Source organism: Maniola hyperantus, chromosome 22 (genome assembly GCF_902806685.2).
Source record: "Maniola hyperantus chromosome 22, iAphHyp1.2, whole genome shotgun sequence".
In the NCBI taxonomy this organism is placed as follows: domain Eukaryota; kingdom Metazoa; phylum Arthropoda; class Insecta; order Lepidoptera; family Nymphalidae; genus Maniola; species Maniola hyperantus.
In genome coordinates, this window is record NC_048557.2 from 10,249,549 (window position 1) to 10,265,896 (window position 16,348).

Consider the following 16,348-nt stretch of genomic DNA (forward strand, 5'->3'; position numbering starts at 1 on the left):
CTGTCTGTCTGTCTATCTATCTAACAGCCAAACAGTTTAACCGATTTTGATGAAATTTGGTACAGAGTTAGCTTAAATTCCGAGGAACGGCATACTTACAGACAGACAGACGGACGGGCAGCGGAGGCTTAGTAAAAAGGTCCCGCTGGCAGTTAGCACTCATCATGTACGGAACCACCACCGCGCGCCACCGTAAGGAATTTCACCCTCACCACCTGGATGTCTGGTGCACTCGACCGTCCGCTGTGCCAGATCCTTCTTTCCACGCACATGCAAACTGTGGAACCAACTCCCATCGGCGGTGTTCCCACTAGATTACAACATGGGGTTATTCAAGGGGCGGACCAACAAATTCCTAAAAGGCCGGCAACGCATCGGCGGTTCCTCTGGTGCTGCAAATGTTCATGGGCGGCGGTAATCACTTAACATCAGGTGACCCGCCTGCTCGTTTGCTCGCTATCTCTATTTTAAAAAAACCGTAAAAATAGTACAAAACCGTAGGTGTCTAGCAGTGGCGAAGGGTGAAAATCTGAAAAAGGGAAGCCGGAAAGGTTCCCCATCGATTAAAGACGCTTCTTGTTTTCAAAACTCGATTTAGAAAAATTACTATCGTTACGTAACAGGAAATCTGTTAAACAACAATCTATGTAAATTAAGGTAATTTCTGATGTTGACTTACCAAACTGAATCTAAATTACCGCGAACTTACACTTATTAGTTATTAATCACTAGCCCCAATTTATTATATCAAAATAAAACACTACTAACAACTTTAAAAACAAACGTGCATGGACGCTTCACAAAAACAAATAATAATCAATCAAAATCAATATCACCCTTCAAAATACAAAATACTCAAAATAGTAGCATGTAGGTACCTGTTAAAATAATACTATTAATATAATTTTTAATTTGGAGGTATAATACGGGAACTCGGATTCTAGCGGCTTAACTACGTCAAATTTGTCTGACCTGTCAGAGTTCCAAATTCGTATTCGCTACTGGGCCAGATTAAATTGGTGGGCTCAAACCGTAGAGCGAGACAGACCTAGTTCGCTGCTTTCGCTTTCGCTAGGGAAATGAAAGAGATAAATACTAAGCAAAAATCTAACCAGGGAATCCGATATTTTACGGCTTGTATGGTGTAGGACTGTAGGTGTATGTTACTTACCTACATTAGCTGTTATGCTTTTAACTTAAATTAGTAATAACAAAAAAAATTAGCATTTGTGACGATCGAACCTTTGTATTTACGAACGTATTACCGAATTTATGTGAATATTTACCTACTTACGCTATATTATGCCAATTCTTAAAGGGAAGCCGATAGGAATCGTGTTATATTGACTCTTCGCCGCTGGTGTCTAGCAGTCTTGTTAACTTTACCTACCTTCAACCGAATTCGTAGCACGATATCTCTCCTCATAAATTACAACGGTCGACGGTCGACTATTTTCATGGTAACATTCTTTTGTCGCTGCCGTGCTTTGGACCATAAAAAATTAACGAGGTTATACTCCTTTGTGCCAAGGCCCGATTGAAGTTACAGCGAGGCTCGAGCCAAAATTTTGTAAAGTATCAAAGAGTTGGAAATTAGTTTAGTGATGAAAAATAGTGCGATTTCTTCTTTCAGGAAGGAGGTACTTTATACTCAATATTCGCTTTTTAAAAAGTCCTGGACCAATTGGTCTAAAAATAGAATGAAAAAGTACTAGACCAATAGATCTAAAAATACAGGAAACTTGAAGTTATGCTCCTTTGTGCAAGGGCCCGATTTAAGTTACACCGAGGCTCGAGCCAAAATTTTGTAAAATATCAAAAAGTAGAAAAATTAGTTTATTCTGCGATGAAAAATAGCGCGATTTCTTCCTTCAGAAAGGACGAATTTATCAATATTTGCTTTTGAAAAAGTACTGGACCGATTGGTCTGAAAATACAGTGAAAAAATACTGGACCAATAAATCAAAAAATACTGGAAAGTCGAGGTTATGCTTATTTGTGCCAAGGTCCAATTGAAGTTACAGCGAGGCTCGAGCCAAAATTTTGTAGAATATCAGAGTTGGAAATTAGTTTAGTCTGCGATGAAAAATAGCACGATTTCTTTCCTGAGGAAGGAGGTGCTGTACCCAATGTTCGCTTTTGAAAAAATATAATCAAAAATACAGTATAGCATTGTTCTAGAAGTTGGAATAATAGATAAAAACACTCTCGAGATATTATCTATTATATTATTTAGAGTTGTCCTTTTTGTCTTCGACAATTCATAAGTTCCGTAATACGACTGTAGCACGGAACCCTCGGTGCGCGAGCCTAACTCGCACTTGGCCGGTTTTTTTCATCATATTAATACATGATACCCTTTTTAAATTTCAACTTCCCCCAAATAAAACACTAGAACTTTATCAGACTGTATCAGACAATAATGCTACAGTACAACAAGGCTCTCTTCGCACTTCAATGGCATTGACAGGGGGGCGCTGTTGGAGAACAAAGGCTTAAAATATTCAAACAAGAAAAACTTGACAGCAACCTTAGTTCCGATTTTCGCCACGCGCCAAGATAGCCTTGTCGAACCGTATGTCCCCTCTATTGCGTGCTACTCAAAGGTCTGTAGAGAATTGTTCAATACACGCTTCAAGAATTCAGGTCCCAGAAATTGTTTGCTAGCTACCTAGGTACTTACTTTGTTTAAATGTTGTTTCAGTACGTTGTTTGGTACCTAGTTCTTTGTTTAATTGTTATTTCTACTCCTTGTTACGTAAGTTACGTTTTGTTAAAGACAAAGTTTGGTAAAACTCCAAGTGAGATTTTAAGAAAGTCTAAATGAAAGTTAACAACTTTGTAATTATCATAACATTACAAACAAAGTTACTGTTAAGATTTTCTTAGTCTGCTTTCACACGGCATTAGAATATTTCTATTCTACTAGCTTATGCTCGCTACTTCGTCCGCGTGGACTACATAAATTTCAAACCTCCTTTTAACCCACTTAGGGATAGAATTTCGAAAAATCCTTTCTTAGTGGATACCTACTTTTTACAAAAAACACACCATTCAAATTTCACGTCTCTAGGACCAGCGGTTTAGGCTGTGCGTTGATATATAAGTCAGTCAGTCAGTCAAGACTTTATATATTTCTATTATATTCTAACAAATGCACTTCTTTGTTGCAGCGTCTACCGAAGATCACAACCGTCAAGAAAAAGAGCTACCGAAGATGCCGAAAGAAATTCTTCTAGACCGACTGTCACAAGAATCTCAAGCATATCCACCAGATTTACTATCATTCCCTTTAAGAGCGACTACCCAAATTTCACCTGCTGGAGGTATAGAAAGACCCCAAGGATCCCTCAACATAGAAAGTCCAAAATCACCAACATACGGAGTAGCTTCAATAAATTCAGCACTATACAATAGACTGCAGAACTATCAAGAACTCCCTCTCAACACAAAAGGCTATGTAACTTTACCTAGACGACCTAGATTAAGCTACCAAGAAAACAGCCTAAAACCTCAAGTATTTTCAACACTAAACGGTGTCATACCATACTATGATAACTTTAACATGAAACTCTTTGGTCACAATAATTATTACAGTCTAAATAAAAGTGAAATGGATTTAGGTCCTATTAATAAGTTAGGATATCTGGATGCTTCTGATGATATAGAACCAGCACCGTCTCCAGCACCAGGAACTCCTCACGCTACAATACCAAGGAACAGCTTAAGCTCTCCAAATATACACAATCAATTGCTCATGCTCCAAGCTATGTCTAACTCACGAAAGTCTTCCGATCATAGGCCTTTGAAAGTAAAGATAACGGAAAGCGAAAGTCTTTTAAACTCGTCAAGGGATTCAAAAGTAGGGTACAATAGTGTAACAAAGCCCCGATTGAATCCTGTCCCCAAACCGAGGAAAAGAAATTCCGGGGACATACCCATAAAGGAAACGTTTCTGAATACGATTGAGAATGCAACTCAAGTGTAAAAAAATTCTGTTGTAGGTATAAATTTAGAAATACTTATTGGACATTCTGACGAAGCGTTAACTTTTGCGTGGGTGATGATTGAGTGAGTACCTAACTTATGTTGGAATAAAATAGTTTTATTTACTGTAATATTTTGTACTATTAAGATAATAATATTATTATTATTAAAATGTTCTAATTTTATCTGAGTCCTTAGGTAGGAATATAGGAAACTGTTTTTTAAACCATTCTTTATAGCTGAGAATGAGGTCTGTAGAGCGTTGACTTTACACAGACTTTACTTAGAATTGAAATGAGACAGATTTATAACATTAGATTTCAAAACATAATGTCCCAAAACACGGGTCTGCCCGCGAAATTCAAATTTAATTTGGTTTTTTACAATTTGTAAATAATGCGACAAAGTAGACTTATGGCATTCAAATTGAGCCCCTAGTAGTATCATCTTCACAGGCTTATATAAAAATCTTTACTTGAAAATCTCCAGTTTAAGAAATTAGTCAATAATGAGTTTGACGTGAGCTACTCACAAATTAGTCATTATTTTGACTAACAACTATAGGGCTCCTTTAAGATTATAAGCATTTCTTACAAGACACCATTATATAATAGGGTCTTGGACTGTAGTAATAAAATGATGTGATTTTTTGTATAGCAGTACTTTATGGGGAATTTAATTTTTACAAAATACAGGATTTTTATTTACTAAGTACGCACTCCGGAATTAATTCAGCGCCGGATTTTAGTTGATTTAAATTCTTTACGGATTTTAAAACGCACCGCAACTCACCGCACCGCAGTGTTAGGTGTCCTACAAAGATATAATTTTAATTGTGTGTAGGAGCCCTAATTTTACGCGAATAAACTATAATAATATAGTGTCACCCTAAATACAAGCAATCATTCTAATTGTTAGATTGTATATTATGTATATTAATTAATTAACTAATTGAGAATAAAGTCGTAATTATTATCATTCCAATGTTGGTGCTTATGAAAATAATAAAGGTGAAGACAGACTGTTGGTTTGTACGCAACGTACTTAGTTACTATAAGCAACGTACTTTTCTGCCAGACGCACATGTTTTTTTAAAGTAAAACTTTTTCAGTACAGTACGCGGCCGAAAGTAATGTACATCTGCCTTTAGGATGACATTGCGGCTTTGTAGAGCGTTGTTTCTGTCACTCATACCTCTATGACGTTTTTTCGGTATCAACGACAGAGACAGCGCTCTACAAAAAATCTGCTATCTCCTTCTAAAGGTCGATGTACATTACTTTCGGCCGCGTACTGTAACTCAGGGGCTCGATTAAGGTAAAATGACGTGTGACGATCAGAATCACATCTGATTGGTTCATGCTCGCTCAGTATTGGCTACATTGCATTGTCACAACAAGAATACCATAAATTCAGCCAATTTTGTAATACGCAAGTTTTCCGGGAACGACCAGCAGATCTTTTACGGACGGAAGTGAGTGCCACAAAGTGAAAAAAGTTTTGCTTCAACCACGATAAAGGGTTACAACGCTTTCATGTTTTATTGGATTCTAATGGATCCCTATGAATACAATAAATACCTACTTAGTCAGAGTGCGTTTTGATTGAAGCGGAAACGAACGGAGCCGAGTAGTTGAGCGCAAACATGTGTGCTTTGACGAATCAAACTTGCGTTTGTTTTGTACGCAACCTCGCTAAGAATATCGTACAAACGGTTGCGTGGCATACGTTGCGTAGGTGTACTTAGTAAGTTAGTCTGTCCTTACCTTAATGCATTGCATTATTAGTATAATACAGGCCTTGTTTGATAATCTCGTTGCCGCCAAAATGGATTTAAAACAATGGCTAATGCACATCTAGCGAAAGATAATTAATTTAAATTATTGTCGTTTTAACAAAAAATGATTTTCAGAAAATTCTCGCGGGGAATATTAAAAGAACTCTACAAATAAGTGCAACACGAACTTACAAAAAATTAAACAAATGAAAAATTAAAAGACGTAGAACTTTTATTTTATATTGAACAGCTCATATTGTATTGTATAAACCCTAGAAGGGTGATATATATTTTATTACTAGCTTATGTTCGCGACTTCGTCCGCGTGGACTATACAAATTTCAAACCCCAATTTCACCCCCTTAGGGGTTGAATTTTCAAAATCCTTTCTTAGCGGATGCCTACGTCATAATAGCTATCTGCATGCCTTTCACCCCGATCCGTCCAGTAGTTTAAGCTGTGCGTTGATAGATCAGTCACTCAGTCAGTCAGTCAGTCACTCACATTTTCCTTTTATATAATAAGATTCAGCCCATATATAAAAAAATATTTATTCAGAAAATACCTACTGCTGAATTTTGATATTTTTAGTGTAATATTCTTATAGATTAAATATTTATGTCAAAAACTATGATAAATGTTAAGCTAGATGTGCCTTAGTTCTAAAGTTAGAAGAATTGTAATACAATTTTATTATTATATAATATCTAAAATATAATGTATAGATAAATATTAAATACCTAATAGTGTAATAATTTTAACCAATATTTCAAGTAATCGCTTTACATTGGCTAGTTAAAAATTTTAAATTGAGTTTTCGACTGTATAAATGTAAATAAAAATTGAAATTATTATGATATTTATTGAATTTGTGAGATGATTTCAGATGTAATATATTTTTACAGAGTGAAATTTTGGGAAAGGTTAGTGAGGCAAAACAAAAATGTACAGATAGAGAATGGACTGTACCTACCACCTACCTATACAGTGTGTTTTTTTTAAACTGGGATGGAGAAATCCCAAACCATAGGAGATACAGGGAAACTGTCTTAGAAAACTTTAGGTCTTTTATTGTGAAAACAATTTCGGCAATAAAACATTATTTGTTGTTAAAGCGGCATAAGAAAAACCTATTACGGTTCATAAAATACCCGCTGACAGACAGACGGACAGATATACAGACAGATGGACAGCAGAGGCTTAGAACCTGCTGTCCTGTTGTAGTCTTACGGGTACGGAACCTAAAAAAAATTCGACACACCGAAACCTACTGGGTACTTTCAAATTTTCCACACTGACTGCTCCTAAAATATCAGCCTGTATATTTTTAATATAATTTAATATATTATGTTAACATCCAAAGTATATAAATGGTAATTGTACATTATACGGTGTGTGGTATGTTGGATGGACCAATAATATGGAGTGACATGATTACCGTATGTAATATTAATAAAAATACAATTTTAAATATACGCCGATGCATTTTATTTACCTTGACGATTCCTTTTTTATGTGCAGTACCCGTAGTACAAGATTTTACGTCTCACCAAACCAAACCAAATTCGAGAGTCGAAATACTTCCGCGTTACAGTAAACTTCAAGTTTGTCTACACTTCTACAGCCAGCGCTCCAAGCGGAAACATTGCGAAATTAAAATCAGTGGCATTGAATATTTGACTTCAATTCAAGGCTGTTTAGATCCATTTTACTGTAACGCGGAAGTATTTCGACTCTCGAATTTGGTTTCGTTTGGTGAGACGTAAAATCTTGTACTACGGGTACAGATATAAATTAGCCCTTGACTGCAACCTCACCTGGTGGTAAGTGACGATGCAATCTAAGATGGAAGCGGGCTAACCTGGAAGGGGTATGGCAGTTTTTAATAAACCCATACCCCTTTGGTTTCTACACGGCATCGTCCCAGAACGCTAAATTACTTGGCGGCACGGCTTTGCCGGTAGGGTGGTAACAAGCCACGGCCGAAGCCTCCCACCAGACCAGCCAAGAAATTTAGAAATTATAAAATTACAAGCCTCTGTTAGGGAATCGAACCCAAAACCTCTCACTAATAAGACCAGGGGCATGGGGATAATAAAAACCGGCCAAGTGCGAGTCAGGCTCGCAACGAGGGTTCCGTACTACAGTCGTATTTTTTCGACATTTTGCACGATAATTCAAAAACTATGATGCATAAAAATAAATAAAAATCTGTTTTAGAATGCACAAATGAAGACCTTTCATATGATACTCCACTTGATATAGTTATCTTACTTCAAAAATTGAAAAAACTAATTATTAGTTCATGACCACAATTTTTTTTTTGTGAGTTGTAACCACAAATTCATGGTTTTCAGATTTTTCCCCTTATGCCAGCTATAAGATCTACCTACCTGCCACATTTCATGATTCTAGGTCAACGGTAGGTTGACAGACCGACAGACAGACAACAAAGTGATCCTATAAGGGTTCCGTTTTTCCTTTTGAGGTACGGAACCCTAAAAACTGCCATACCCCTTTCAGGCTATCCCGCTTCCATTTTAGACTTTACATCACTTACCATCCAGTGAGATTTCAGTCACAGGATTGCAGTCAAGGGCAAACTTGAATAGAATTTAAAAAAAAAGGTCACCAGTCTAGCACCTAGGGATCCCAGTCTTCAAATAAGTAGGTATTTCTATAAAAATAATTTAATCTGTGATCAAATCAAAGCCTACTTTTTAAACCAGCCACGCAACGAAAATTACAGGCACTCGTATATAATTACATGTAATTCTACGGCGCTAATTACAGGAGTAATACTAATAAAGATGGCTGTAAACTTGTTCAGTTTTAAGTAAGGATACTCTGGCTATTTCGAAATATCCAACTACATTAGAAACTCGATTATCCGGCCCTCAGTTATACGCATTCGCGATTATCCGGACTACCAACCAAAAATTGTTCGGCCAAGTCAGACTCGCGCACCGAGGGTTCCATACTCGGGTATTTTTTCCGCCATTTTGTACGATGAATCAAAAACTATTATGCATAAAAGTAAATAAAAACCTGTTTACCACCACCACTTGGTATAGTTATCTTAGTTTGAAAATTGAAAATACTATTATGGTGAACTACATTACATACATACATTACTGTAGTTGGAAATTCGTAAAAAAAACCGGGCAAGTGCCTTTCAGACTCGCGCTTCGAGGATTCCGCACTACAGTCGTATTTTTTCGACATTTTGCACGATATATCAAAATGCGTAATGCATAAAAATAAATAAAAATCTGTTTTAGAATCTACAGGTAAATCCCTTTCATATTATGATACCCTATTTGATAAATTAATCTTACTTTGAAAGTTAAAAATACTAATTATTTGTTCATGAACACATTTTTTGGGCGTATAATCACTAATTCACGGTTTCGGATTTTTCCCCTTACGTGTGGTATAAGACCTACCTACCCGCTAAATTTCATGATTCTAGGCCAACGGGAAGAACCCTATAGGTTTTCTTGACAAGACACGACGGGCAGATGGACAGACGGACTGACAGACAGACATACAGACAGACAAGAAAGTGATCCTATAAAGGTTCTTTTTTCCTTTTGATGTACGGAACTCCAAAAAAATGTTATTTTTGTATGATGGTAAGGAACCCATTGTGTGCGAGTCCGACTCACTTGTGCCCAGTTTTTTAAATTGATAGAGAAAAGAAAACCTTAAAAGTTACAAACTTTCCTTTATACAAACATAGTTGGTAATTTCTAAACAAACAGAGTTTATATGAGGTAATTACACTACACAACTTTGAAAGCGCTGGGTCACCGAAAGTGTAGAACAGTCATTAAAATATAATTTGAGCGTTTTATAAAATTAATTCCGGGCATAAAAGCCTTATACACAAAACTTTGACTTACAAAGTTTGAGGCATTATGTTTTCTTTGACCTTTAAAGTTTCAAGGTTGGGGCGACTGATTGATTTGTCGACGAGGAAAGTTTTAATTTTTGGAGCCAATTTCGGGACGGTCATTTCCTAAAATTAAGCCAGAAATAGACACTGGTACTGATTCTGAGCACAACCTAATTTTAGAGTATTCGCATTCTCTTCTTACTAATGAAAAGATGATTCTCTTCTTTATAATGAAAAGGTCGGAGACAGTTTGACAGTTTTAAATTTAATTTAGAGCTGTCAAACCTCGAGCCTTTAGCTGGCAGTCGCGAGCCTATTGTTTAAATTTATAGCGTGTAATATTTAAAGTCTTTAAATGTAAAATTCATGTTCCGCCCTTTTTTAGTAATATTAAAAAAGAAATCGATGCAGATACTCTAAATTTAGTTTAGAGAAAGACAAGAGAATCGGCGCCAATATGTGCCCTAATATGTTCTCACCAATTTTAATAGTTAGTATTTTTTTTTCACGCACGTCATGTAAACTGGAATCACCTACCTTCGGCGGTGTTCCTATTAGATTACAAACATGGGGTTATTCAAGGGGAGGTCCAACAAATTCCAGAAAGGCCGGCAACGCATTGGTGGTTCCTCTGGTACTGCAAATTTTCATGGGCGGCGGTGATCATTTAACATCAGGTGACCCGCCTGCTCGTTTGCTCGCCATTTTTATTTAAAAAATCCCGAAAAGCTTTTGCCAGGAATTTAACCCGGGACCTCTCACTTATAAGACCACAGTGCTTACTACTGCGCCAGGGAGGTCGTATAAACGTTCAATAAGCACACGGAAGTCATCAGCAAAAATCCCCAGTGCGATTCTACCCTAAGATCTTCGAAAAGTAAATAAATCTCCGAAAATTGCTTTCTCTTACTAAGTTTTTATGACTGTCTGCGCAAAAAGGTTGGCATTTTGAGGATTTGTTTAAAGAAATATCCGAAGTAGGTAGTTATGAGAAAATATTAAATTTTCCGAATGAAAATTTTGCGCGAAACTTTTTGCAATCACACTTTGAATTTACTTTTGAGACTCAATAAGGTTAAGAAAGTATAACTGACTAGCTTGTGCCCGCGACTTCGTCCGCGTGGACTGCACCAATTTCAAACCCCTATTTTACCCCTTTAGGGGTTGTATTTTTAAATGTGTCACTGGCAGCAAGCGAGCCGTAGCTTAGTGGTCAGAGTGTCGTGCGCGATTCCAGGAGACGCGAGTTTGATTCCTGCCGGTCCGCAATTTTTGATAAAAATTTCTTTGAAGTGTAGGTAAACACTATATAAATTATCTAAATATATATAAAAGGAAAAGGTGACTGACTGACTAACTGACCGATCTATCAACGCACAGCTCAAACTACTGAACGGATCGGGCTGAAATTTGGCATGCAGATAGCTATTATGACGTAGGCATCAGCTAAGAAAGGATTTTTGAAATTTCAACCCCTATCGGGGTGAAATAGGGGATTGAAATTTGTGTAGTCCACGCGGAGGAAGTCGCGAGCATAAGCTAGTAAAATATTTAAAAAAAAAAACGAAATAGCTGTCATGAAAATTAACAAAAATTAATAATTGTGTACGATGGTGCGGAACCCTTGGTGTGCGAGTCTGACTCGCACTTGACCGATTTTATCACAAACCTATGAAGGTATAAATTTCGTTTATCATCGAAATTTCCACTTTCGTAACTTTAACAAGTTATTCAATCTGTTAACGACATCAAAACTGAGATTCCCAACTGACTGTAAATCAATTACCAGCAGATATTATACCCTTGAAAGACATTCCTCGCGATAATTGGATTCGAACCCGCGACCCGGCACATTTGGGGCGAGTTATTAATATTTGAATTTTAAATGTGGGGGAAACTTGACAACTCTCAAAAATTATGCAAAATATGGAAAGGGAGCCCGCCGCGACGCCGCGGGCGTTATATGGACGCTTTTACACCGTGTTTGGTGAAAAACCGGTCAAGTGCGAGTCCGACTCGCTCACGAAAGGTTCCGTACCATGGTACTGAACTTATTCTTCTACCTATATACTTACGTAACTTATACTTTGACGGACAGATGGACGGATAGCGGAGATTTAGTAATATGGTCCCGTTAGCACCCCTTAGGTGCGGAACCCTGAAAAAACCGGCCAATTGCGAGTCAAACTCGCGCACCGAGGGTTCCGTACTACATATTTTAATGTAGATAACGGGAAAATACCGCGATTAATTTGGCGTTTTTCACACACTACAGTCGTATTATTTTTCGTAGTTCCGTACTACAGTCGTATTTTTTCGACATTTTGCACGATAAATCCAAAACTATATAGCATAAAAATAAATAAAAATCTGTTTTAGAATGTACAAATAAAACCCTTTCATACGATACCCCACTTGGTATTTTAATCTTACTTTGAAAGTTGTATATACTAAATATTTGTTTATGAACAAATTTGAATTTGTCTTTGTGATGTAACTGCAAATTCACGGTTTTCGGATTTTTCGCCTTATTGTCAGGAAATCTATGGGGTACTTCCCGTTGACCTAGAATCATGAAATTTGGCAGGTAGGTAGTAGATCCAAAGAATTTCTAAGTACTACTAAGATCTTATCGTTGACATCGAGCTGATGGTATTTTTTTATTTTGACTGACGTCATTTCGATGTTATTGAGACATGGTTCGTACGCAACAGCAATTTTCGGGACCTATAGCTTTCCCGAGTGTTGTGAGTAAAGGCTAGTATAATTATAATATAAGGAGGTGTTATTTTGGCTTTCGGAGGTATGAAGATAAATGATACATGGAAGGATAAATTGGACGGGAATGTAGTGAGGCGGCTGGGTTTGATGAATGGTAGCCATCAGTCACAAAGGTTGCCGCTTACAATCTCACCTCACTCGCACCTAACCTTGTTTTGAAGATCATTTTAGCTCGCCTAGGTTAAACTGGGAAACCTGATATACAGGGTGTACCTATATCATTATTATATCCCCCATTTACCCGTTCCCCGTGAATGGGGGATATAAGTTAGTATGAAAGTCTATCATTTTTAGAGTTACATCGACGAAACTTGGTATGCAGGTTTTCGGTTAAGAATTTTTAAAAATTTGATTTTTGATTAAATAAGGGATGAAAGTTTGTATGAAAGTCCATCATTTTTGAAGTTATTTCCATGAAAATTGATAATTGGGTTCGGTTACAAAAGGAAAAAATACGTAGGTACCGAAATAGGTCCTGAAATCAGGATGTTTGAAAGTCTACCCCAAAGCTAATTTTCTAAATTCCACCCGAGCGAAGCCGGGGCTGGTCAGCTAGTAAAATAATAAGAATACTTTTCTTCTAATTATAGTGATTCATTAACAACCCCATCAAGGGGCTAATGCTATAGCAAACACCATGTGTGCACAGAGCATGATGGATGGGCACCATCGTTCGCGGCGATTATGATCACACCGTGTGTTTACACCATACACCACCCCTTGGGCCCTTGTCGACCCCATAACCTTGTATCCTACGCAAATAAACAGAGAATTAAATACACCTTATAATGCAAAATGTTTCAGCAAAATAACGAATTCGAATCTACACTAAGAAATAAAATTGAAGTGTCTGTCTGTAATTTCTAAATAACTATATGGTTAATTGAACTGTACCATAACTGAATGACAGGTTTTTCAAATTTTTGTCTGTCTATCTATCTGTCTGTTTGATCTCATTGCTCCTTTTTCTACAACCGCACCGCACGCCACCGCTAACAATTCCACCCACATTGTCCGGTGCACTTCGACCAGACGTTGTGCCAGATCCTTTTTTCCGCGCACATGCAAACTGTGGAATCAACTCCCTTCGGCAGTGTTCCCATTAGATTACACCATGGGGTTATTCAAGGGGCGGACCAACAAATTCCTGAAAGGCCGGCAACGCATTGGTGGTTCCACTGGTTCATGGGCGGCGGTAATCACTTAACATCAGGTGACCCACCTGCTCGCTATTTTTATTTAAAAAAATGTAGATAACGACAGCTCGAACGTCATCTCTCGTAGCACCGCAGTCCCGTCGTGACCACGACCCGTGCAATTGGGTTGAAATATCGACAAATAAAACATGAAATTAATCGTGGTATGTGTTACCCGTTATCTACATCTAAATATATAAAAAGAAAAGGTGACTGACTGACTGACTAACTGACTGACTGACTGATCTATCAACACATAGCTCAAAGTACTAGACGGATCGGGCTGAAATTTAGCATGCAGATAGCTATTATGACGTAGGCATCGACTAAGAAAGGATTTTTGAAAATTTAACTCCGGGGGTCAAAATATAGGGGTTTAAAATTTGTGTAGTCCACGCGGACAAGTCGCGAGCATAAGCTAGTTAAAATATATAGCACATAACTTGAGGTACAAAAAATATTTTTTAAATTAAATGGCAGCCTTTTTACAAATTTTTTTAAATTTGTTGTTAGGCATTTGCCCTCTCGTCTCCTTCCTCATCTTAAAATGTCTTCCTTATAATAGTTATAATATTATCTTCCTCAATCTAAATATGGCATCTGTTATCGCATTTTGTGTTTGCCGCCTTTTGAATGAAAGTCACATGATCTGTTGTGACTTGTGGGGCAACCATCTTGAATCGATTGTTATAAATGCGAGTGTTTGATGATTCTTAAGCGGGTGTTTGAAAAATTCTCGTTCTGACGCGAGACTCGACCAACTATTAAATGCTTTCTGTGTTTAGGTCGCCATTTTGATTGAGTGGTCGCAATAGCAATTGGGGCCTAATCAAATTTATATTCATCATCATCATGATCAACCCATCACCGGCTCACTCCAGAGCACAGGTCTCCTCTCAGAGTGAGAAGGGTTTTTGGCCATAGTCTACCACGCTGGCCAAGTGCGGATTGGCAGACTTCACACACCTTTGAGAACTCTCAGGCATGCAGGTTTCCTCACGATGTTTTTCTTCACCGTTAAAGCAAGTGATATTTTAATTACTTAAAAACGCACATAATTCCGAAAAGTTAGAAGTGCGTGCCCGGGATCGAACCCCCGACCTCCGATTGGAAGGCGGACGTCCTAACCACTAGGCTACCACAGCTTCAAGTTAAAGTTAATATTGCAGATAGGTTATTATAAAAGGTAAAACTCTCGATAAGCCTATTCGCGTCGTGATTAATATTTAACTGCACTTCTGGTATGTTTATACATCACAACATTTCAATATTAGACTCACTATTCAAGCACAGTCATTCAATAAAAAAGTTTTTCCGCAATTGGAACACAAAACCTCTTTTGTGGTCCCCGTCCTTCAACAGCGAATGGCTTTTTTTCGCGATCGCCATAAATATTGCCCTAATTCTTTGGCAGTAAATAAAATATAACAAGGTGAGTACTGAGTAGAGGATTTTCCTCTTCCCGTCGAATAACTCACGATTTGTTACAAAAAACACGAAGGAATACGATCCTATAATGTTATTCGAGTTTTAGGATTACATGTCAGACTTTTGTGTTATCGCACGTCTAGTTGCCGCCTTTTGAAATGGAAGCCACGTGATCTGATGCGAGGAAGCCATCTCGAGTCGATTGCATAAATGCGAGCGGTTGATAGTTTTTAAGCCAATCTCGTTCCGACTCGAGACTCGTCCGATTATTCAATGCTTTTTGTGTTTAGGTCGCCATTTTGATTGAGTGGTTGCTCTAGCAATTATTGTGCCTTAATCAAATTAATATTGCGGTTAGGTTATGAAACTTTCAGCTTTTATAAAATAACGAAGGTCTGGCATGCGCTGGCTCTCTCTCTATTATAGTAATAATTAATGCTAGTGAAATTCAAATCGAATTCAATCAACAAACCAATCATTACCGGGACAATAGCTCTGCATTTTGAATTATATTTTTTCACCATAACGAACTTTTTCCCTCTAATTTTCACAAAAAAAATCCTCTTTTGTAGGTCGACTTCCTGTGGTAAACAGCTTTGGCGCAGTAACTCCGTCGCTCCTCCACTAACCGTGAATAAAATATAATAAGGTGATATGCGGATTTCCCGCTTTCCATTGAGTTTCCCGCGATTTGTACTAAACAAGCAGTAGCAGTATTCAAGAACTGCGCCATTTTTGCACCAATGCAAACTTAAAAGTATTTTTAAAGGCTGAACGAGTATAATATTTTATACTAACTTGTGTTATCGCACTTGTAGTTGCCGCCTTTTGAAACGAAAGTCACGTGATCAGATGCGGGGAAGCCATCTTGGAGTCTCGTTCCGACTCGAGACTCGACCGATTATTAAATGCTCCGGTCGCGGTCGCTCCTCCACTAACCGTGAATAAAATATAATAAGGTGTGATGCGGACTTCCCGCTTTCCATTGAATTTCCCACGATTTGTATTAAACAAGAATAGCAGTAGCAGTATTCAAGAACTGCGCCATTTTTGCACCAATGCAAACTTAAAAGTATTTTTAAAGACTGAACAAGTATAATATTTTATACTAGCTTGTTCCGCCACTTTGCCCGTACAAAAAACACGACGGAATACGATCCTATAATGTTATTCGAGTTTTAGGATTACATGTCAAACTTTTGTGTTATCGCACTTGTAGTTGCCGCCTTTTGAAACGAAAGTCACGTGATCAGATGCGGGGAAGCCATCTTGGAGTCTCGT

The 16,348-nt window shown here is 37.7% G+C and overlaps 2 protein-coding genes across 2 annotated transcripts in view; both read left to right on the forward strand.

Moving 5' to 3' along the window:
- The window catches only part of LOC117992870 (uncharacterized), a 177,981-nt gene extending 170,742 nt beyond the window's left edge, over window positions 1-7,239 (forward strand). The window contains exon 4 of the mRNA XM_034980583.2: window positions 3,174-7,239. Within this exon, the coding sequence (XP_034836474.1) occupies window positions 3,174-3,988 (815 nt within the window). The 3' untranslated portion in view covers window positions 3,989-7,239. The remainder of the gene's footprint in view (window positions 1-3,173) is intronic.
- LOC117992983 (venom acid phosphatase Acph-1-like) overlaps window positions 1-16,348 on the forward strand; it is a 520,874-nt gene that overhangs the window by 248,265 nt on the left and 256,261 nt on the right. The window lies entirely within an intron of this gene.